Below are 22,225 nucleotides of genomic sequence, written 5' to 3' on the forward strand. Positions count from 1 at the left end.
AGGATCCTCTGTCTTGGAATTCTCCAGACAAGAATACTAGAGTGAGTTGTCATTCCCTTCCCCAGGGTATCTTCCCAACCCTGGGACTGAACCGAGGTCTCCCACATTGCAGGCAGATTCTTTACCATCTAAGCCACCAGGCAAGTGTTTTGGGGGAGGTGACATTATCCATCTTAAGAAAATAACTGACCCCAGATATGCCCTCACCTTGCCCCCTGGAGGCACTCAGCTCTCTACCTATGGGGACACCAGTGGGTGGCTGGTTACAAGGGCAGTGTTGGTTGACATTGGTGGAGTGTTTACTAAAGGCCAGGCACTGTATTAGCCCATCTCGTCTTCCCAACAACTACATGAACTGGGTATTGTAATCTTTGTTTTACAGATGAGGAAGAAATGAGCTAAGTAATCTCCTGGGAGGGGCAGAGCAGGCCCTGTCATCATTTGTAGTCCATCCCAAAGCTTATGAGCTTTATCCACTAACCTGAAGAAAAACAGGTCTATCCAGGGACTCCTGACCTGGCACTGGGAGCAAGGGAGAGTCACCCATCAGATGAGGAATGCATGTGACTCGGGGCGGGAGGGGTGACCATCCTCTCCTTCTCCTCTCTGACAGCGCAATGCTGGCTCCCTGAGAGCCGACACTGGGTCTGTTCTGTTCACTGCTGTCTCCCCAGTGCCTGGCATCCAACAGCACTGAGTAGAGGAAGGAATAAAGAAAACATCTCAATGCCCAACGGCTGGATTTCTGCTTTTCTGCCTCATTCCTCATTTCCTATTGCAGTGAAAATGTTGAAGAGAGGCAACACTTAGATTTTACAATCATTTACATGATGGACAGGGAAGCCTGGCAGGCTGCAGTCCATGGGGTCGCAAAGAGTCAGACACGATTGAGCGACTGAACTGAACTGACATGACTCTCAGGTTCTTTCTGAAGAGGAGGTTTTCATGGGACTGGGTAGAGGAGAAGATGGCACAGGAGTGACAAGGACTCTACGAGGAAAAGGAGGGAAGAACACAGAGGTGGAGCAGGGGGTGCCAAGAGTGACCTGACTTTGGTTCACCAGTTCACTTACTGAAAGGTCAGTCTGTGTTTCTGTCTAATGAGGAGCATAACATGGGAGCTTTTTCCGAGCTGCCAAGGTCACCATTCATTTTTTGTTTTTGCTTTTACATTTCCCCAATTCTTTATTTTCTAGAACTGGGGACTTACATCATTATTAGATTAAAAGAATAAGTTGTTAAGGAACATATGAATAGTTCATTGTCAACAAGAAGTTGTTATAGCCTTATTATTCATATACATTGAATAATTTAGAATTACATTCTTTCTAAAATTTAAACTGAATTTTACAAAGCCAAACAATTACTTCAATACGCCATTCATTTTTTAACATAAAAGACATCTATTGTCATTGAAACCCTCTCAAAAATATTGCTATCTGAAAATCATCTTTCTAAAGCAATTATGAGAATCATCACCCTCATGGAAGTGGGTTGAGGTCATGAGGGGTCTCAGCAGAACACCGGTGATGATTCCAGGAGACGCAGACCTGCCCTGGACCTGGCATGTGACAAGTGGAGTGAGTTAGTTATGGTGATTTATCTGAAAGATCTCAGCGTCTGCTGTGATTATAAGGAACATTTTTCCTAGATGTGATTATGCTGCTTCATTGAAGCTATTTCTGGAAGAGCTTGTGTCACATGAGGAAATAAGAGGAATTTAGAATTAAGCTCATGGTTGGGGCTTTCAAAAGATTTAGAGAGAGAGACAAATGAATTACCAAACTGCGATCTTAGCTTCCCTCTAAACCTGCTTTCAAGAAAGGAACTAAAATTCATCAGGTTAATTTTTTCTGGGATCTTCTGTCACTGAGTTTGATGAGATTCCAGCAAAGGATGAATACTGAACCAGATAATCTTTAAGATCATTTCCAATTTTGTGATTCTATATTTCAGAGAAAAATAATCTCGGAACTCCGAACTTAACACTATCTCGTTTCAACTCAGTGATTTATATTATTCTGTTCTTCATCGCCATACTATTTGTTTGTTTTAATCTTAGGCGAATTTCAAGAACACAGTTTGTTTTGAACAAACAAAACCAGCTTGCCCTTCTCATCAGCTAGGGAAAGTTCTAGTCTGTTTTTGTGGCCAGAGAAGTGATGGGTAGCTTTGTGGAACGTGGCAGAGAGGGAGTGGAGTGTCTTCTAGAGAACAACAGATGACCCTCTGCCTTCTGAATGTGTGAAGTTTCTCACTGGATGCTGGAGGATGGCAGTTTCTCAACACCGTTTTCATTTCTATGGCACTAACCATGTCCAGTTATCAACTCCCGGCTCAGAATAGAAGAAAGGACAGTAACCAGCTTAGTTCAACAGATCAGGAAATTGTATTCACGTCAGAATAACCAACATGAAGAAACTAGGATTTGAGGAAAGCTGCTTCCAGTGAATGTAAAACAGCCAGCTAGTGCAGTTCTCTGGTCAGCCAGCCTAGGAGCTGAAAGCACAGTGCTGGAATTGTTAGAAAACTGAGGCTCTAGAGCAGATGCTGCCATTACCTGGGTGTGAAAGCTTGGGAAAAATATCTTCCATCTCTGGGGCCTGACTTCTTCATTCGTAAAACAAGGTGGTGGTGGTCTTTTTCAAGTTACTTAATATTTATGTGGAGCTTCCTATATCCCAGGCACTGATGGAAGTGTTTTTTAAGACCTCATTCCATTCTCCCAAAGTCCTGAGACTTGGGAATTCTCTAGGAGCATAACAAGTGACAATAATGGAGGCAGTTCATGCCTCAGCCACTGGCCACTCCTTTCCCCACCTGACCCACACAGCACCCTACCCCACCCCGCTCCAGTCTCCCTGAAGGTCAACGGATCAAGGAAAGAAATCTCCATGCAGAGATGGAAACTAGCTTGTGGAAAGGGTATGCTGAGACCTGATTTGGTCGTTTTCTTTCTTTATCCTGTGAAGGTCTATTTCTGGAGCTGGTGGAAACAGTGATTGCAAAATCCATTAAGACTCAGGAAAGATCCAGCATGGCCTGAAGTTGGAAGAAGCAGTACAAAAGGATGAATGGGATGGAAGGGCCCTGAGGTCTGGAGCCCAGAGGCAGCTAGACATGGGGGTTATGCTACTCCTTAACTTGAAGCTTCAAGGCCAGGACTCACTTTTAAGGGCTCATATGTCCACAATGTCAAAGTGTTATTCTCTCAGTTGAGTCCGACTCTTGCCAGGCTTCTCTATCCATGGAATTCTCCAGGCAAGAATACTGGAGTGGGTAGCCATTCCCTTCCCCAGGGGATTTTCCTGACCCAGGGATCAAACACAGGTCTCCTGCATTGCAGGAAGACTCTTTACCGTCTGAGCATAAGTTTGAGCAAACTCTGGGAGACAGTGAAGGATAGGAAGCCTGGCGTGCTGCAGTTATGGGGTCACAAAGAGTCAGACACAACTTAGCAACTGAACAACAACAAATGTCCAGAACAATTTGGATCAAGTGCTCCAGAAGACACTGGAGTTCTTTAAATCAAGCTCTAAAACTCCCTTCCAGCCCAACCTATGGGTATCATGAAAGATATTTTAGGCTGGGGAGGGATGGAGAAGAAACAGTTTAGCATCGCCTCATGTTAAGAAAAAAGCTCTTGGTGGAAATCTGACTTGGGAAGGTATAAAATGTTAAAGCAGTCGATGAGCTATAGTTTATAAAACACTGTTGTTGTATTTTTTAATCTAGTTCCTACACTGGTGGCTGGGGCAGGGCCCTCACTGGTCTGGGAGTCAGGAAATTTATTTAATCCTGGCTCTCTCTCTCTAGCTAACTACACCCTCTTCATTTAAAAAAAAAAAAAATGCTGAGAACAATCCCTGTTCTGCCTGGCCCACAAGGTTGCTCTTGAATTAAATGAACATGTGTCTATTGGAAGTTAGAAATGGTCAATAACAATCAGATATAAGGTCTTGCACATTAGAAGAATAGCTTATCTGCCAAAATAATTATTGAGTTAGACACAATTGGTATTTTAGGTTCATAATTTTCAAATCTTGCTCCATAATTATGGGCACAGAAATACCAGAAGGAGGTGAACAATTGGATGGCTGTTGTAGAATCATTTCTTTCTAAATCACCTTTCTTACCTTGGAAAATGGAGAAGAGAGAGACCCCAAGTTGGCAATATCGAAGAACTAAGGTATATTAAATTATCCTCAGATCACATGACTGAACTTTCTGAGCAACGCTAAATGAACTTAAATCTAACCTGAGCCCAAGAAACCCGTGCAGAAACCAGAGAGCACAATGAACATGCTGACAGGTCAACCTCACTTCAGATGTGGAAACAGCAAGGAAACCCAAAGAGGAAGATGCCAATATAAGATCAGCTGGGTGTTTCGAGCCTGAGAATACAGTAACATGTAACTACTGAGGGATCCAAATTCACTTTAGGGAAATAGTCACTGGAAGAAAAATTGCATTCTGGTTTTCTACCCTTGGAGAAGCTGAGAAATGAGAGCTATGTCATGGTGGGGAATCAGGCTTTGGGGCTGAGTACTGTGCTCCTCCACAAAGACGACCATATCCTAATCCCTTAAATCTGTGAATATGTAACCTTACACGACAATGGGGACTTTGAAGACGTGATTAAATGAAGGATCTTGAGATGAAAGATATCCTGTGTTATCAAAGTATAATCACAAGAGAAAGAGGAAAACAGGAGAGTCAGAGCTAGAGAAGGAGGTAGAGTGATGGCAGCAGAGGCTGGGGTTGGGGGCGGGAGATTTGAAGATCTGCTGTTGCCGCTTTTGAAGATGAAAGAAGTGGCCATGACCCAAGGCAGGCAGGCAGGCAGCCTCTGGAAACTGTAAAGGCAAGGAAATGGATTCTCTCCTACAGTATTCAGAAGGAACGCAGCCCTACCTGACCCACTACAGATTTCTGGCCTCCAGAACTGTAAGATACTGAATTCATGTGGTTTTAAGACACAAAATTTGTGGTAATTTGCTCCAGCAGCAATAGGAAAAGAAAACATCAGGTGATTTCAGGCTGTCCTCTTCTCTGCTAAATTTGATGCCTATAAATTGAGGAAGGGCATTCAACATGCTAAAACATAACTGAAAGTAAGATGCTAAGGATAATGTATTAAAATAAATCATTAAGTTCCTTTAATTCCACTTTTAGTGGAGTAGTTGTGAATTGTATTCACTCCAAGGAACCAAGAGGGTAGAATATTTGATCAGAATTTTCTAACAGAAAGCCTGTATCAACAGGATACTTGGCAGTTTTTTTTTTTTTTTTTTAATGTAGAAAAATCTTCTAGAGCAACTACTGTGACCGGCAGTTTTGAGTTCTGTGCTGTACAGCATTGATGATCCGTATGAGTTCACAGTTACTCTGCCCTCTCTCCTCCTCCTGTTCCCCCAACACATAACCTTATTACAAAGTAGCAAGTATAGGATTGGGGGTTGAAAGCAAACTGCTTTCTCTTTGAGCATCTTCCTGAATTTCAAAGGGAAAGGAGCGCCCCACACTGTACCACCCACCTGATCTCTCCCCTTCATCCTCTCCCAAGAAGCATCTTATGGAAAGAGAAAACGTGGGGTAAAGTATTTCCAAATACCACCCCTTCAACCCAGGTTTTACGGAATATAACCTTAAACTTCGGAGAAGGCAATGGCAAGCCACTCCAGTACTCTTGCCTAGAAAATCCCATGGATGGAGGAGCCTGGTAGGCTGCAGTCTGTGGGGTCGCTAAGGGTCAGACGCGACTGACTGACCTCACTTTCACTTTTCACTTTCACACATTGGAGAAGGAAATGGCAACCCACTCCAGTGTTCTTGCCTGGAGAATCCCAGAGGCGGGGGAGCCTGTTGGGCTTCCGTCTATGGGGTCACACAGAGTCGGACACGACTGAAGTGACTTAGCAGCAGCAGCAGCAGCAACCTTAAACTTGGAAAGGACGTTGAATACCTACATGCTCAGACGTGAAGGCAATGAGCCTGGGGACGGCAGCCATCCCTTTCTCCTTGACTTCCGGGAACATCTTAAAGCGCGCAATCAGCATGGCGTACATGTTGGATATAGCGCCACCTAGAGGGCAGAGCAACAACAGTTACCTTTTCTAGTCATCGTTAACATTATGTCACAAGCAAGCAACATCAATTCCACTGACCTAGAGTCCTCCTGGGACACAGGAGAAAACCGTCTTACTAGCTGTGCTTTGAATTGAATCCTCAGAGTCAAAGGCATTAGCTGAGAGGGTCCAAAGGAGTATTCGGCCCAACCCTAAGATGGATCCCAGCCCTCCACGTCCACGTCCGTCTCTGGGGGCTTGGGGGTGGCAGGGCAGGGCACGAACTGTAGTGGACTCTGCTCTTACTAGGAGCCGTTTGAAAAGGCTTTTAAGAACTTAAAAAGTTGACTTCCTTCTCGGCTTAAGAATATGTCATTCAGCATTAGATCTGTGAAAATCCTACGTATGTCCTCATGGAGAGGACATTTCATTTCAGCTCATGCAGTGCCTTCTATCTGAGCTGAAAAAGATCAGTTGCTATTAATATTGTGGACTGTTAACAATCCTTATAGAATGATAAACATCCAAGCCATCTCATCATACTCATCTGTTAATTCCCCTCAGATGGCTCTTCCCTCTTAATGACATCATTGCAATATAATTTTAATGGCTACAATTTCATAATTAGGAAGACACACAAGGGGAATGTTAAATCCATGTTGAACTACTTTTCATGTGCCATGCTAAGACTGTCAAGGATTTCATACTACAGAATTTGTGTCTTATAAGTAGAGTCTCATTTGACAAGCAAAGAAAAGTGAGCTTCTCCCCAGGACTGTTGGATAATTTAGGATTTTTGTTAACCAGATAGAAGACAGAAAGTTGTGAAAGTAAATGAATATGCTGATGTGGGAGTTGTGAGAACATGATGAGGAGTGAAAACACAATGACCCCCCTCCCCAACCCAAAGGGGGACGCCTGGGCTCTGCCATCATGTGAGTTCTCTCAGTTCCTTTCCCTTCTGGTGGCTGTGGAGCAGGAGGGTTCTCTGGACCAAGCTGGATGGCCCAGGCATGGTGATGATCTCTGCCTAGTGAGCCCTGAGGTCTGACACAAGCAGGCAACCTGGCACAGAGCAGGTGTCACCCAGAGCCTGGCTCTATGATCAGTCAGAACGAGGTCAGTTTCTACTGCTTCTGGACCCTAGAGACATGGGACAAATAGAATCCAGGTCAGGCCGGCTCTGAGCTGACACCTTGTCTAAAAGGCTGACTGGGTAGGATGCTGCCGGGCATGGGACCAGCTTTCAGGCTGGACAGTTCCATGTGATGGGGCTTTCCTGGGCATCCCTACCCTCTACCCACCAGGTGTCATGAGCACTACATGCTCCCCACTCCCAGATAAATTGTGACAACCAAAAATATTTCCGGACATTGCCAATTGTCCCCTGGGGACAAAATAGCTCCCCACTAAGAATTGCTGCCCTTGTTATTTTCAGAAAGGCTGGGAAGAAAGGAGGGAAGAAGAAAAAGGAAGAAAAAGGACACAAAGAAAGTGGGCCTCCCAGGACAATGATCCAGGGAGCAGCCTCCCAGTCTTCATCTCACAGCTCAGTCATTCTCCATTTAAAGGTTTGGCAGCCCCAGGAGGGATAAAGAGGCTTCTGGATCTCTGGACAGAGCAGACTACACTGTGTAACACAGGCAAGAGGACAGATGCATAAGCCCTACGTGCTCTTATTTCCCAGAAATCTTCCAAGAAAGGATGCAGCAACAAGCCCCAAACATTCTGAGAATCCTCTTGGACAGGAACAGGTCTGTGACTAAGCCAGGCTTTCCCTTCTCCCCCTTGGCCCTTCAGGGCGTGCTGAGCAGTGGCATTCTCCAGTTCCCTCTGACTCCCAGGTGAAGGTGACATCCCATAAACAGATTTCTTCTGAAAGTCTCTGAGAAATGGTGTATTTCCTGCCATGTCCATAAACAGGGATATCACAATCATCAGTGACTGCAGCCCTTCAGTGTGAGCCGGTGAGCCTCAAGGGCACTCAGGAAGGAGAAGAATACCTGTGATCTGTGATCTGCCCCAAGGAAGGTCAGGATGTGAAAACCCAGGATACTGGCTCCAGATGACTGAGATGCGTATGAAAGGAATGATTTCATTGAGTCCAAACTCTTGTATCTTCCCATTCATAGAAAAGCACTAAATTCCTTAATTTGGAATAGCTGGCTTCCTTTAATTAACAATAATCTTTGGACATTCAGACTACCAGCCCTTCATTGCAAAACATCTGTATATCCTGGCTCCTCCCCTCAACTCCTCAGAGGAGGGTTACTTTGAGATACTGCCTCCTAGGCTTAAGTCCTAAAAATTTCCAACGAATAAAACATGACTCTCAACCATTAGGCTGCACATATTTTTTTTTTGGTCCCTCTCAAAGAACTTTCCATGAAGCATGACGCCACTGGATGTTATAGATGGAGGTGTAGAGAAACTTGGCTGAGCTGGGTATTCAAGCCATGGACCTAACTCTCCATGTCTAGTACCAGGCAATGGGACTGTCAGATCTCAGACACATAGATATATGATTTCCCCTATGTTCACCCCTGAAATCATAGACCATTTCTCCCAGGAATAAGGCTGGATGCTACCTAGAAAGTCATCTATTAGCAACTGAGGATGCTATGATCCATTTCCTCTCTGTAATGCATTGTAGAAAGCAGAGCAGAAACAGGTTGCTAATGACATTCCTTCAGTTCCCTCCTGATTTTCCAGTGTCTACCTTACCCTGTAGCCTGGCATCTTTGGCTTCCATCTTGGGAACTCAGAGCACATGGATCTTCAGGATTCAAGGAAGGAGCCTCAGGATCGAGCCTAAGTCTTCTCTACCTGATCATCCCCCATCATTGATAGGGGTGGCAGCCCTCAGTCCATACCTGGCTTAGCAGAACTGCCAAAGAGGAGTCTTTCTCTGGGTGTATATTTTCTGGGACAGGTGTGTTCCAAGACTAGCCAGGTAGGTCAGGCCTGGTCCAACTCCACTTAGTCAACTTTTCCAGGTCCACGGGAGCAGCCGTTCTCTTCCCATTACTGGGAATCATGATCACAGAGCCCAGGGAGCTGCTGGCTCCCTGGGGACAGCTCAGTCACACAGCCACTCTTACAAGAGTAGGCAGGATAAAGGTAGAAACAACATTCATCTCTGAACTTCACCTAGTTCCTCATGAAACACACCTTAAAACATCAGTTCCAGTTAATGATAACAAACTTCCCTCAGTCAGGGATGGTTTTCCAAGGGAACACTAAATACTCAGTTCCCTACAAAATGAAACTAGCCTAAAATTTTCATCACAGCTGGTGTACAATGATATTTTTAAGGCAAGTTTTCCCTTTCATTTAACACATTTTCCTTCAGTACCTGCTATCTCTTTAAAAACAGAAAATGAAATAGCTGATCTAAGCTTGTAGATAAAGTTGCTGAATTTAAGACTTGGCCTTGAGGCCACTGTTACTCATCATCATGTCTTTTCTGTCTTTTCAGTTCATTTTCTCTCTCCTTTGTGATCCCCCTGCCTTTGCAGATTTGCTAAAGAGGAATCAAGACTTATCCTTTGCTCTGCCTGACACGATGGCAGGTGTGGCTCTGGCCTCCCCAGCAGAGCCAGTCTCTGGGTACCAAGCTCCAGGGCCAGTGATGCCCATTCTGACGACCCCCTCTCCTGCCGCTGAGGAGGTGACGGTCTGTGCTCCAGGTTTCTTTTCCACAGGTCAGTGGCTCTCTCTCTTCCCACTGCCTTCCTAGCGTCTAGTTCTTCTCTGCGTCAAACCAAGGTCACACACACAGACCTGGAAACCCAAAGCAGGACTTTCTGTCCCAGGTTGACTTTCGTGGCTGGAAGAAGTATACATAATGGAGCTTAGAATGCAATGGCTGGTGACAAAAGGCAGAGTGGGAAGGACAAAATGACATCATAAAGAAAAAAAAAAGAATGGGAAACGTCTGAAAGAAATCATCACCCTTTTCTTTTAGCGCTAAGAAACTGTCTTCCAGGCACTTTCTGTCTTATTTGAAAATTGTGTGACTCAGCTTCCCTGCTTGTTCCTTGAAAGGGACGGTGTACAGAGGCTCTGTTAAATAAACTGTACCTGTTTTTTGCCCTCAATCAGAGAATGCTTTATTCAGTGAGGGTACCCTTCTCCTTTCACTGATGCTTGGGAAACTACAATCCCTTATTCCCTAATTCGCTTATTAGGAATATTTATTCCTTTGTTCCACACAATCCAGGCATCCTGTATGTAGGATCGCAGTAGATGTACTGGATTAATATCATTGCTGATTATCCTCTTTCTAAACACACACAAAAATTAATATTCAGGCATGGGGTAGTTGACTTGGATGCATGGTCAGTGGTCACATGTACTTAATCCCAATCTCCTGGATCTAATGCCTGATGGTCTGAGGTGGAGCTGACACAATAATAATAGAAATAAAGTGCACAATAAATGTAATGTGCTTGAATCATCCCCAAACCATCCCCCATGAAGGGTGCATGGAAAAAATGTCCTCCACAAAACTGGTCCCTGGTGCCAAAAAGGATGGGGACCTCTGGTCTATTTAACCTAAGCAGAAACACAGGCTAGATATTTAATCATTCCTATGTTCATAATAAAGTGAAAGCTGAGCACCGAAGAATTGATGTTTTTGAGCTGTGGTGTTGAAGAAGACTCTTGAGAGTCCTTTGGACGGCAAGGAAATCAAAGCAGTCCATCCTAAAGGAAATCAATCCTGAATATTCATTGGAAGGATTGATGCTGAAGTTGAAGCTCCAATACTTTGGCCACCTGATGCGAAGAACCAACTCATTGGAAAAGACCCTAATGCTGGGAAACATTGAAGGCAGGAAGAGAAGGGGATGACAGAGGATGAGATGGTTGGATGACATCACCGACTCAATGGTCATGAGTTTGAGCAAGCTCTGGGAGTTAGTGATGGACAGGGAAGCCTGTCTTGCTGCAGTCCACGGGGTCGCAAAGAGTCGGACACAACTGAGTGACTGAACTGAACTGATGTTCATAATAAGGCATGACAAACCAGAAGAAAAATATGAAGAAAGATTAAAATATCATATACCAGGAGAAAATATCCCATCACCAGAGCCCCCAGGCCAGCCAATGATTTCTCTCATTTTCTTTAGTGTGACATATTCCAAAAGCACAAATACTGGAGCAATTTCATAGGTGAACCTGAAACACAGTAATGGCCACATTTTATGTCTGTCATTCAAAGGAATGATTCATCATTACAATATCTACAGAACAATTTCCTTGTGCAAACCCTACTTTCACAAATGTTACAATTATAGCGTTAAGCAGACAAAAAGGTTTGTTCTGTTTCCTACATTCATAAGTCATGAGCTTCAATGATTGGCTTCATGCACAAGGGTCATTTATCATAATGAATAAATACATTGCAGGGTAACATTATAACACTATCTAAAAGACAACATCTAGTACCATTTCTCTCTCATATTACATGTAATAATACATCCTGTATGCCCCCAAAGTGTCTTTTTGTGTTTAAAACGTGATGCATAACTTTGATTGCATGAAAAAGAGATCAGGACTATTTTCTTTTAAGCAAGAGTGAATACCCATACTCTTCTGAAGTTTGTCTCACTATTTTAGGGGCTATTTAAAAAAAGAGATTTATATTTTTTTACATAAGAGGTAGAATAAATATTATGAAATGTCATTAATAATTATCCTGGATTACACAAAAACATATTTAGCTACTTACATGTTAGTGTTTGCTGTTGATGTCAGCCAGTCTGCTGCTAATCCAACCATATCCAGTCCGGTAGAAAGTTGATTGAAATACCTTGGATGCCCTGAATTAGACGGAACACCAGAATCAGGGTGAGTCCAGTGAAAATGAATGCCTCTGAAATACATGATTTCTCTAGATGAAGAATCTTGAAAGAGCCTTCAGTAATAGGAAATCCATACTCAGAAACCCATCTCGCACACATACACAAGCGCGCACACACACACACACACACACACAGAGCAAAGGAGCATTTCCTTTAACAAGACCAACTGTTTGGTGTTGTGATATTTCTTAAAACACATGCTAAAAATCTTTCTTTAATCATACCCTATAAAAAGATAATAAATGTGGTTTGCAGTGTGGACACTAGTTTATTTTCTAGCATTCTTTCAATATATTTGCAGATTCAAACGCTGGGGCAATCCCAAGCTACTCAAACATAGGCCACTTCTTATTTACACTTGTGCTGCTAAAAAACCCTTTTCCATTAAATTGCTGGGAATCAGTCATATACCATGACATCTGCCAGGCATGCCAACATCCATATAATATCAGTGACAAATGGCTGATGATCAGAGAAGACAAGGCAGAAATGAGAAAATAGGGCACTCTGTTGAGTGATTTACCCTGAATTCAAAAGGCGATGACTGTCTAAAGCTGGTATGAACAAAAGTAATTCTTGTCTATTCTTTTCTGTCCAAATATTTGATTCTAAACAGCAGAGCTCCTTTGTAGTTGCAATTCAAAATAAAGCTAAATACAGCTAACATCCCTGTCTTGTCCACAGATACATGAAGGTATATTCAACAGATTGATCAGTCCCTCAGTCAGGCTTATCTAATTAACTTATGGATTTCTCTAAAACTCTCTAAAGGGGTTGACACCCCAACACTCCTGAGGCTATTATTTAAAATGTGATTGTAAAGATCTCATTAGACTTCCATTTCCCTGTCCTGCTCCACATAAGCCTATCTATAAATCTGTGATGTTGTTTTGCAGCCAAAATCCTGGAAGATTAACAATTCTGGAAACAGCTTCTTATTAAAAGGCGTCCGCCACTTACTGGACACCTGTCTGAAGCCTAGGGATGTGACAGACTCTCAGGCCAGCCTGGACAAAACAAGATAAAGGTAGGCAATGGGGAGAGCAGAGACAAAAGTCAACACAAAGCTTATCTCTGGGACCGGGGACTGCTCTCTTATCAGCCTCCAGCATGTGGCTACTAGATGAGGAGATGCTGAGAAGAGCTGGGAAAGAGCACATTTTAAAGAGACTGGGCAGCTCTCACTTATCTTCCGGCATGGCATTGTTTTACATCCCGGAGTGCCCTTTGAGCTTTTTGCTCTTTCCCAGGCTCTCTGATGCTGCTTCCATCAGTCTACTGGTCCACGGAAAGGGAAAAAGCCCTCCTGGCTGTGGCTGCCGCTGCTGTCAGCAGCAGCCCTCCACCCCTCTCTGCCTCATTGACTCCCCATTTCATTAGCGCTCACAGCTGAAATCATAGCCCTCGTCTCCCTCTCAGTGCCCCACCATTCCTCTTTCCTTAAGCCATTTCTTTGAAATGAGAAAATTAATAAGGATCAGCAAATCTAGCTATTAATCGACGCTCTCAACTCCTATGCATTTTCTGGATGAATCTGGTATCTCTCATCTCACACCAAGTCTATGAACCCTTTGGCAGGAAAACCTCTGCATAAAACTGAGTGGGATCCCAAGACCTATGTTGTGCCCCAGGTTATCAGAAGGTCAATTCACCCTGATGACTCTGGGAAACTATGGTAAGAAGTGTGATGCTGCAAATGCTTGGTTTCCTTCTTGTGTCAAATTTTGACCTTGGTCTATTTCACCAAAATCTCTCCAGCCTCAAAATTTGCATTCACTGATAATGATGTGAAAATATGCAGGGAGATAGTTTGACAGATCAGAGCAAAATGTCCCCTTGCTTGCTGGCTTCCCATGAATAGGCTGCTGGCAAATTCAGGTAGGGTTCCCTGAGATCTGTCTGCCTGCTGTCCGAGTCACCATGGCATCCAGTTGCTGCTGCTGCTGCCCCCACCTGGTCCTGTGCTGCGAGTCAGCGCCCTGCCAAGGAGTCGGATGGCCATGAACTGCGGAGAGCGAGTTTGAAACCAGGCGCTGTTTGTGCCTCTGGACTGCTCCCCACAGATCAGCAAATGAGGCAAGAACGATGCACAGACTGTGAATAGCCAGCCCCAGGCAGCTCTGATCCTGGTGTCCACAGTCCATTGGGAAGGGGCCCCAAGTCGATCCAGAGTGTTCTCTCTAGACCAGCAACACACACCAAAGGATGGCTCATTTACTGACACTTCAATCCCTTTGTCTCATGGTTGGGTACATGAATCCCTTCACTCCTCAGCCACCACCACTAATGCCAAACCCGATGACCCCAGTAAAGCCTAATTATTTCAGAATTTTATCATTCTCCACACTTTCCCATGTTCTATTCCAATATTTCTTACAGAGGTAATTTTAACAATGCATAAAGATTTCCCCACCTCTCCTCTCTTCTCTCTAAGCCTGGAGTCCAAGTGGAAATTAGGTTATGGACTGTCAGTAGTAACATGCTTTTATAAAGGAATCTCCCAAGGAATATTAACACATCTAATGGTAGCAGTGACAAAAACTACTTCACAGAACTTAAATAGTACTACTTGTCAAATACAAGTTATACATGAAACCTATAAACTTGCCAGTCAAAGAGGAAGGCGGCAGCTGTTAATTATTTGAAATGTTATTGGGGATGGGAGAAAGGACCAGAAGACTATATATGTTACAAATAATGTATTGAATTAATATTGACATGCTTTGGTCAGAAATCCAACTTAATCCTATTTTTTCTGACCTTTAAAAAAACACATTAGAGCTACACTGACCAACAGTTTCACAAGCATTATGGCAAAATCTAAGTATCGAATTGGTCCATCTTTTCCCCACACTAAAGGGAACATTGACAGAACTATTGCTTTCATTGACCTGCAATTGTCATTATCTTAACTCTTTAAATTGCATTTCAGACTCCATCAGCTTTTAAGGATGAAGATATGAAAACACTTTTATAGATTCTTTTTGGCTTGGTAGCAATAAAAATAATAGGTAGCAAATTAGTGTTAGTGTATTTAAATGTTAGGTTGGGGAGTAGGTCAAATAAAAATGAATTAAAAGCATTGCTCAGACTTGCATCTACAAATATACAAAAATCTGGAAGGAAAAAAACATCTTTAATGCCTAGTATATACCTCATGTGGATTCTCATGTCAATATAATTGAGAATGAAATCTAAGATGCCTTAAAAAAAGCATCCTCCATAGACTGAGTTTGACAGAAATCTCCAAGTTGAATTCTTTCTCCTATGTACTTAATTCTAAGTCTATAGTTTCACAAAAGTGGACAATAATAGTATAGGAAATCAATTTCCCAAGGCTTCTATGCATATCTATCTTGACAATGAAAAGAACTCACAAAAACAAAAATATAGCAAAGCAAAGGGCTAAAAGTCACACAACAAACATTCTTAAAATTTGTTTTTGATTAGAATCATACTGATAATTCATGTAATTCTAAATTTTCTGAGAAAAGGATCATGTTTCTAGAGTAATTATTGTTTTGTGATTTTTACATATTTATTTGTTAGCAAATCTTTCTAAGGCTACAAATCAATTTAGATCCACAAGGTCTTCCCTCCCTTCCAAATTCATTCATGCTTATTTTTATTGCTTTATTGAAGTGTATGGCCACCATGTATCAGGATGATTAGAGGTAAAGCAGAAAAGGCAGGGGTAATCATGACCTGGGGAGACAAATAGCTGACTTTGTATAGCTAGAATGAAAGCTTACAATGCATTCACATATATGTTACCCCTGGGGCTAAAAATGGATAGAGTATGAAGGATACTATTTAAAAAAACACACAAAATACACTCAAAATATTGTCCCTAAGGATATCTGGTTCCCCTCTCTCCTCTTTTTCCTTTATCTTCTATACAGAGTGCTTAGGAAGCACATGCATCCTTGTATAACATGGCTGAATTGTTAAGCTAGTTTGTATTGTGCCTTCTTTTGTGTACATTTATTCAAAAATAGAGAAAAGCCGGAGTTCAAATCTGAAGTCTTAGTCTCTGAGACAATCCCAAAATATTACCCCTCTGCTTCAATCATTACACAGCATGGTTTGTTCAATTTCTATTCATTTCTATGCCAAGGAAATACCAGCACTGACCTGGGATTTGGACTTTTGTTTGGATCATGCCTTTTACGCTTTCATTTCTAGATTCTCTTTCTTTTTTTCTTTATCTATAGTCACTTCTACTGGCCTCTACTGACAAATGGTTGCTTCTACATCAGTGGATAATTTCCATGGCCAAATAGTGCAATGTAAAATCTGAAGATTTATACTTAGGTAACATTTCCGACTTCAAAACCATGAACAATAACAGCAAAGGGTGCTTTTGACATTAGTCATTCTAATCGTGACTTTTTAAATGATGAAAATAACATTGTAAATTTGAAATTATCAATAACTCCATAAAAGAAAACATTTTCCTAGAAAAAATAAAAATCATAAAAGAAAAAAGAGCTTTATTATTTCTGATTGGACAATACCTGTTTTAATTGCATATTTTAGAGTTGTTTGGCAATGCATCAAAATTTCCTCCAAATTTTCTGGTTGGTCTGCCAATTCCCAATTATATTCTTGAAGAAGCTCATTAGGGTAATGAAAATCAATCACTTTGGTTGATCTATCAAAACTCTTCACCACATACTGAAGCAAAATGTCCATAACCTCTTGCAGAAACGCCAAAGTGGGCCTTTCTCCGTCACACGCCGGTAGCAGATCTAAGAACGGGATCAAAATGCCATATTTTAATTTTACAATGAAAATATCTAGGAAAGTTCTTCATTTGACACTTTCTCTCTGAACCGAGAGTTTATGTTAAAAAAAATCTTCTGGAAAAGCAGAGCATCTTCTTTAAAGGGGAGGTATTTTTCAAAAATGAAGGAATGAAAAAAATACGATTTATTGCCTTATCCCAAATTATTTCTTGCATTTCAGTTCATAACTAATTCGCTTCCTTTTTCTATCTTTTTTTTTTTTTTTTAAAAAGAGAATATACTTCCATTCATGTTTCGCCCGGCTTCTCCCTAAACGGTATTTTCCAATAAGTCATCTTAAAGGATCACTTCAAGTCAGGAATGTTTGAGGAATGCCTTTGGATAAATCGGGCAAAATGGCTCATAAGATTTTGGTTATTATTTGGCTTATCATTATCCTATGGCACCATAGGATCTCTGGCTTATTAACGAAAGCCCCCTGTTTCCTAAGTCAGCGTGTCTGTGTGTGTGTGTGCGCGCGCGCGCTCGCACACTGGGTGTGCACACTGGGTGTGCAAGTACGAGAGTAAAACTGCGCGCAGGTTTCATGTGAATCTTTTTCCTGAAACCACAGCTACAAATTACTCTTGCGATCTGAAGACCTAGAAAGTCTAAGCTATTTTGAACAAGAAACCACATCGCACCCAAGGCCTCGGCCGCACGGAGAATAGGACCTGGAGCTAGGGTGCGCCGGGGCGACTCGGCAACCCCGAGACTCGAGGGCGGCGCTGGTCGCAGAGCGCCGCGGCCCGGGAGCCCCCTTGGAACCCCGGAGCCCAGCGCAGAGGCCCGCGTCCGGGTCCGACCGAGGGGGCAAGCCCAGCGTTTCTCGAGGTCTCCTGGAGATTCTCCTAAGGTCTGCTTCTGCCCTCCACCTCGACGTCCCGGCTCAGGCTCCCGGCGCCGAGTCCCTCCTGGCCACGGCGGACGCGGCAGGGCGAGGGGCAGAAGCTCCCGGGACCCCGCGAGGCGCCCTTACCTGTTGCGTGTAGAAATGCATAGTTGACCTCCGCTTTGGGGCAGCTGCAGGGCTTCTGGTTGCAGGCGCAGGCGGCCTTGCGGGAGGTGGCTCGCGGGGGCTGGCTCCCGCCGCTCTCCGCCGGCTTCTCGGCGTCTCCATAGAGCAGGGCTGGGCAAGGAAAAGGAGCGTGGACCTCGGTCAGCCGCCCGCCGGCCCGGCTCCCAGCCCCCGCCCCTCCCCCCCATCCCCTGTCCCCAAATCAAGAATACCCGACCCCTGAGGGATGCGGAGGTGAGAGGGTGTCTTTGACCTCCTCGGGCTCCGCGGTGCCTGACCATGTCCTTCTCCCTCCCCCGGGCACCCGCGCAGGCACTTACCGCACAGTTTGTTTCCGATGCCGCCCGTGAACTTCTGGGCCACCTGACACCAGGCCCTGGCTGCAAGGAAAGAGGTGGGAGGTCAGCGAGGCAGAAAGGAAACGGCAGACACACGTGTGAAATTTCGTTCTTTGTGAACGACGTCAATAAACCCGGGCTCCGGGAAGGGCTGCCTGCCTGGCGCCCGCACAGCGAGCAGGTGCCAGAGGTGGCGGGACCCTGGCGGCCCGGCCCCGACCCTTGGCTGTTTCCTCAGAAGCGGCCCACACTGTGGCCCTTTGCACTTGCCTTTCAGGTACCACTCGGTTAGGACAAAGTCTCCTTCCTGCCTCGCTTGGGCGAGTTTGCCTCAACACCCGAGGCCATCCATTTCCTCGCAGACTCTCCTTTCAGATCAACAATTCTCTCCCTTTTCCAGGTTTCCTTTTCCCCACCACCTCTCTCCAGACACTAAGACAGTGGCAGAATCCCAGGCCCAGGAATTCGGTGTCGAGGAGACACCGCCGTGTTTAGAGGCTCTCCCAGATTTCAGCGGAAAGGATCAGAGGGTCCCTGGGCATCTTCTCAGGGGATAAGAGCCTGTGGGGTTTAGTCTGTTGGGTCATCAAGGACCCACCCCGAGGGCAGGGCTAAACGTCCGAAGTTTCCTGTTGCAGGTGGGAAAACCTCCTTCAGTCTTCCCTAGCCCCGCAAATCCCAGTCCGCCTGCAAAGCTCTCCGCCTGCAGGTCCCGTTTCTCCTACCTGTGCCGGGGTTCTCGGGATCCCCCGAGCCATCTTCAGATCCGAAGGACCAAAAGCCGGAGCCGGGAGATGCCATCGGCGCTGCGATACTGGAGCAAGACGCCTCCGAGTGCAAACTGCCGGCGAGCTGCCCTCCGCTCCGCCCTGCGCGCGCGCGTGCGTGCGTTTATGTGTGTTTGTGTGTGTGAGTGTGTGTGGCGGTAGGAGGAACACCGCGCGGGGTCTGGCGCGGCCGCACGACAAAGGGTGGGTGTCACACAGGGGTAGGAAACATGCGTGTCCGTGTGCGCGCGCGTGTGTTGGGATTAGAGATTAGAGAAGTGGCAAAGCTCTGAAAGCTTCGCGGGGTGAATAGAGGAGAGGACTGAAGGGTCCTCACCGCCGGGAGATAGGAAAGCGCCCGAGCACTCGAGCGATTTTGAAGGAGAGGAAGCCCAGCCGGGATGGACGAGGGGGTGGCGGAGGGAAAAACGGGAGGGAGCGAGCTGAATCGTGAGAGTGCGAGGCAGACAGCGCGCCCGTGCAGGAGTCAGCGTGAGCGGGTGGGAGGTGAGAAGGCGACCCCTGGGGAGCGTGCGGCGAGAGGATGCTGGCGACCCCGGGGGCGCTGTCCAGAGTGCTAACGCGGCGGACTACGCGCCGGCATCAGCGCGGGGAAACCACAGAGACCTTGGCGAGGCGGGAAAGGTGGCGGAGACAGTCTTTTATTTGCAACGATTGGTGTATTGTTTGAGGTCTGGTTCCGGCTGCAGAGAAAGAGGCGCTATGCCCGCGCCACCTTCCTGCGAGAGAGTGATGAGGTCGCTGTGACCCCCCGGAGTCCTGGCGGCTGGGGAATCTAGAGCGGTTCGCGAGCCTGGGAAGGGAACTGTGGGGGAAGGGCACCTAGGCACTGATGGGCTCAGTCCCGCTTCTTAGTAGAGCCTAAATCCTGCCCACCGAGCCGCGTAGTCTCCCCGAGGTCGGGGCTGGGAACCATTCCTGTGCTTCAGAGCGCTTGGTCGCCGAGCCCACTGCTCAAGTTCTGACTGACGGCTTGGGAGAAAGACTGCTGATTGAGGCAATTAAAATTCATACTGTAATCTATCACCAAGAACCTCAGGCTGGGCAGAGAAATAATACGAATGGAAACTTCTTGGAAGGAGGCAAGGAAGAACAACTAGAGCCAAAAGGATTGACGGCTGATGGCTGATGGGGGATGCTGTCGGGTCATTCGGTGACCTTGACCGGCAAAGGCGTGGAAGGGCCGCTGCTTACACGTCAGGGGAATCGTTTTGTGCGTGAGAAGCCTGCACAGAGTTTCCAATAAACAAGCAGCCTGAGCCTTCCAAAAGCTGAAAGAAAGCATGACCTCCCTGGGCCCTGGTTTTATCGAGCCTCAAATCAATGACCACCTCTTCCCCTAAGGGAATCGTCGCGATGGCGTGAGGTGGAGCGGGGCCAGACGGGACAGTCACTATTTCTGGTACTTGGTGGGAAGGGGCTTCTCTTTTCCAGGGAAAAAATCTGCCTGAATGCAGGAGACACAGGAGTCCCGGCTTCGATCCCTGGGTCCAGGAGATCCCCTGGAGGGGAGGGCAACCCTCTCCAGTACTCTTGCATGGAGAATCCCATGGACAGAGGAGCCTGGTGGGCTACAGTCCACAGGGTTGCAAAGAGTCAGACACGACTGAAGCAACTTAGCATGCAGGCACGAGATCATCTCTCCACTCTTACATTTTCCTTTCTCAACAAGCTGTTAAACAAAGGTGTGTGTGGGGTGCCTTGAGAATGTAAGGCCCCTTGAGTTCGTGCTGGGTTCCCTTGGCAGTAAAAATCAGTGTCAAGTACACTCTGCAGCTCCCAGGAGTGGGGAGAGAGGGTGAGGATGACCCGGCTGCATCCAGCCTCTCAAGGCCACATTCCCCTGCGTTCTGCTCCCCTGGGGCAGGTGCTTTTCATCTCCACTGTGTGCAAAGGTAATTCTTTCTCTGATCGCTGAACCAAGTTACTAAAACTGCTGTTAAAGCAGAGACCAGTGGATCCTCAGTCTACCATCCCTTGACCCTGGCTTAGGAAGGATGTCACAGGACCCGGGGTGGCCTAGTGCAAGCCCAAATCCTGTGCCCCAAGGCACGCGGTGGCTGGCCAATTCTCTTCACAAAGCTTTGTCTTCTTCCCACAAGCCTGGAGGAGCCACAGGATCGGCACCGTGGCCGCCAGATCTGAGCCTGGGAGTGGGTGTGGGGAAGGGTGCTGGCCCCTTGGCCTTTGGCTCGGCTCAGAGCCTGCCGTGCTGAGAAGCCTGCGCCAGGTTGCGGCCACTAGGTTAACAGGAACACAGGCCTGCATTCCACCCTCTTTCCCAAGCTCGCAGTTCCAATACTCCAGTGGATCCACTCCAGGGTTGGATCCAACTCCAGGGTTGTAAAGACTTCGTGGGTTGGCCGTTGGTGCTGCTGGCAGGTGGCTCTGCAGCTCCTGCTCCTCAGAGAAGAGAGAAGCTGGAGAAGAGACCCATTCTTTGCTTAAATCCACTCCAAATCCTGCACATGTTTCACTTCAAGTCAGCAGGCTGGAGTTGCAGAATTTTTCTACTATGGATGAGTGGTCGAAAACAAAAATATTCTTTAAAATAGATGTTTAAAACACATGCACACAAAGCCTCGAAGGAAACAGATTAAAATACAAGAAAAGTAGAAATCACAACACTGAATTTAATAGTTTTTTTTAAAGCAATGACTTAAACTTCTTCTCTTTAAATAAACTGCATTAAATCAGAAACTCCAGAGTGTTTTGAATCTAATGGTGATATTTACATGTTTCATCTAACACACCCACTTCAGATGCACACAGTATCTGATTTGTCTTTCCTTAATGCCCACCCTCCCTAGACGGGCAATTTGCTTTATAAAGACTTTCATTTCAAAAAACAGCCCGCTCCCCCCTCGTTTGGGCTTGGGTTGGAGATAACAAAAGAGCTCTGGGAGGTAATAATTACAGTCATTAGTTCACAAAGCAGGCAGCCACTGGATGGGGAGGGGAGGCGGGCCAGTGCTGGGGAAGAGCTTTCGAAAGCCCTTCCTCGAATAAGGGAAGAGACTCACGCTCCTTGGGCCACCGGCCAGGGTCAGTTTCCTTGGTTGACCTATTTCTTGTCAGTGGTTTACCCAGAGATTGCCTTGCAGGCCTGCCAAAGAAGACTGTCTGGTATGAATTTTCCCTGAAGTCCTCCCTTAAGTGTCAGAGGACAAAGAAGAAGAGACGGAAAGAGAGAAGGGAAAGCAGAGAAAATGAAGCATTCAAAAGCAAGGAAAACAAAAACATTGCATCCTTTCATCGCGTGTTTGCTCTCCGTTCTAGTCCCACTTCAAAAGGGGGGTGGTGAGGACTTTAGGGAGGGGCCCAATTGCCTCTCTCTCCAGCAACGGGCCAGGCTGCCA

At 45.6% G+C, this 22,225-nt stretch overlaps 1 protein-coding gene across 1 annotated transcript in view; it reads right to left on the reverse strand.

The window, feature by feature from the left end:
• Window positions 1-18,879, reverse strand: part of GAD2 (glutamate decarboxylase 2) — a 63,372-nt gene extending 44,493 nt beyond the window's left edge. Inside the window, exons 1-7 of the mRNA XM_055424510.2 lie at window positions 18,804-18,879; window positions 18,061-18,120; window positions 17,702-17,851; window positions 16,453-16,686; window positions 11,803-11,893; window positions 11,137-11,249; window positions 5,970-6,085 (exon numbers count right to left, since the gene is read on the reverse strand). Coding sequence (XP_055280485.1) covers window positions 5,970-6,085; window positions 11,137-11,249; window positions 11,803-11,893; window positions 16,453-16,686; window positions 17,702-17,851; window positions 18,061-18,120; window positions 18,804-18,879 — 840 coding nt within the window. The remainder of the gene's footprint in view (window positions 1-5,969; window positions 6,086-11,136; window positions 11,250-11,802; window positions 11,894-16,452; window positions 16,687-17,701; window positions 17,852-18,060; window positions 18,121-18,803) is intronic.
• Between the last annotated feature and the right edge of the window lie 3,346 nt (window positions 18,880-22,225).

Source organism: Moschus berezovskii, chromosome 15 (assembly GCF_049115385.1).
Source record: "Moschus berezovskii isolate FMDL1 chromosome 15, NW_MosBer_1.0, whole genome shotgun sequence".
Taxonomy (NCBI): Eukaryota; Metazoa; Chordata; class Mammalia; order Artiodactyla; family Moschidae; genus Moschus; species Moschus berezovskii.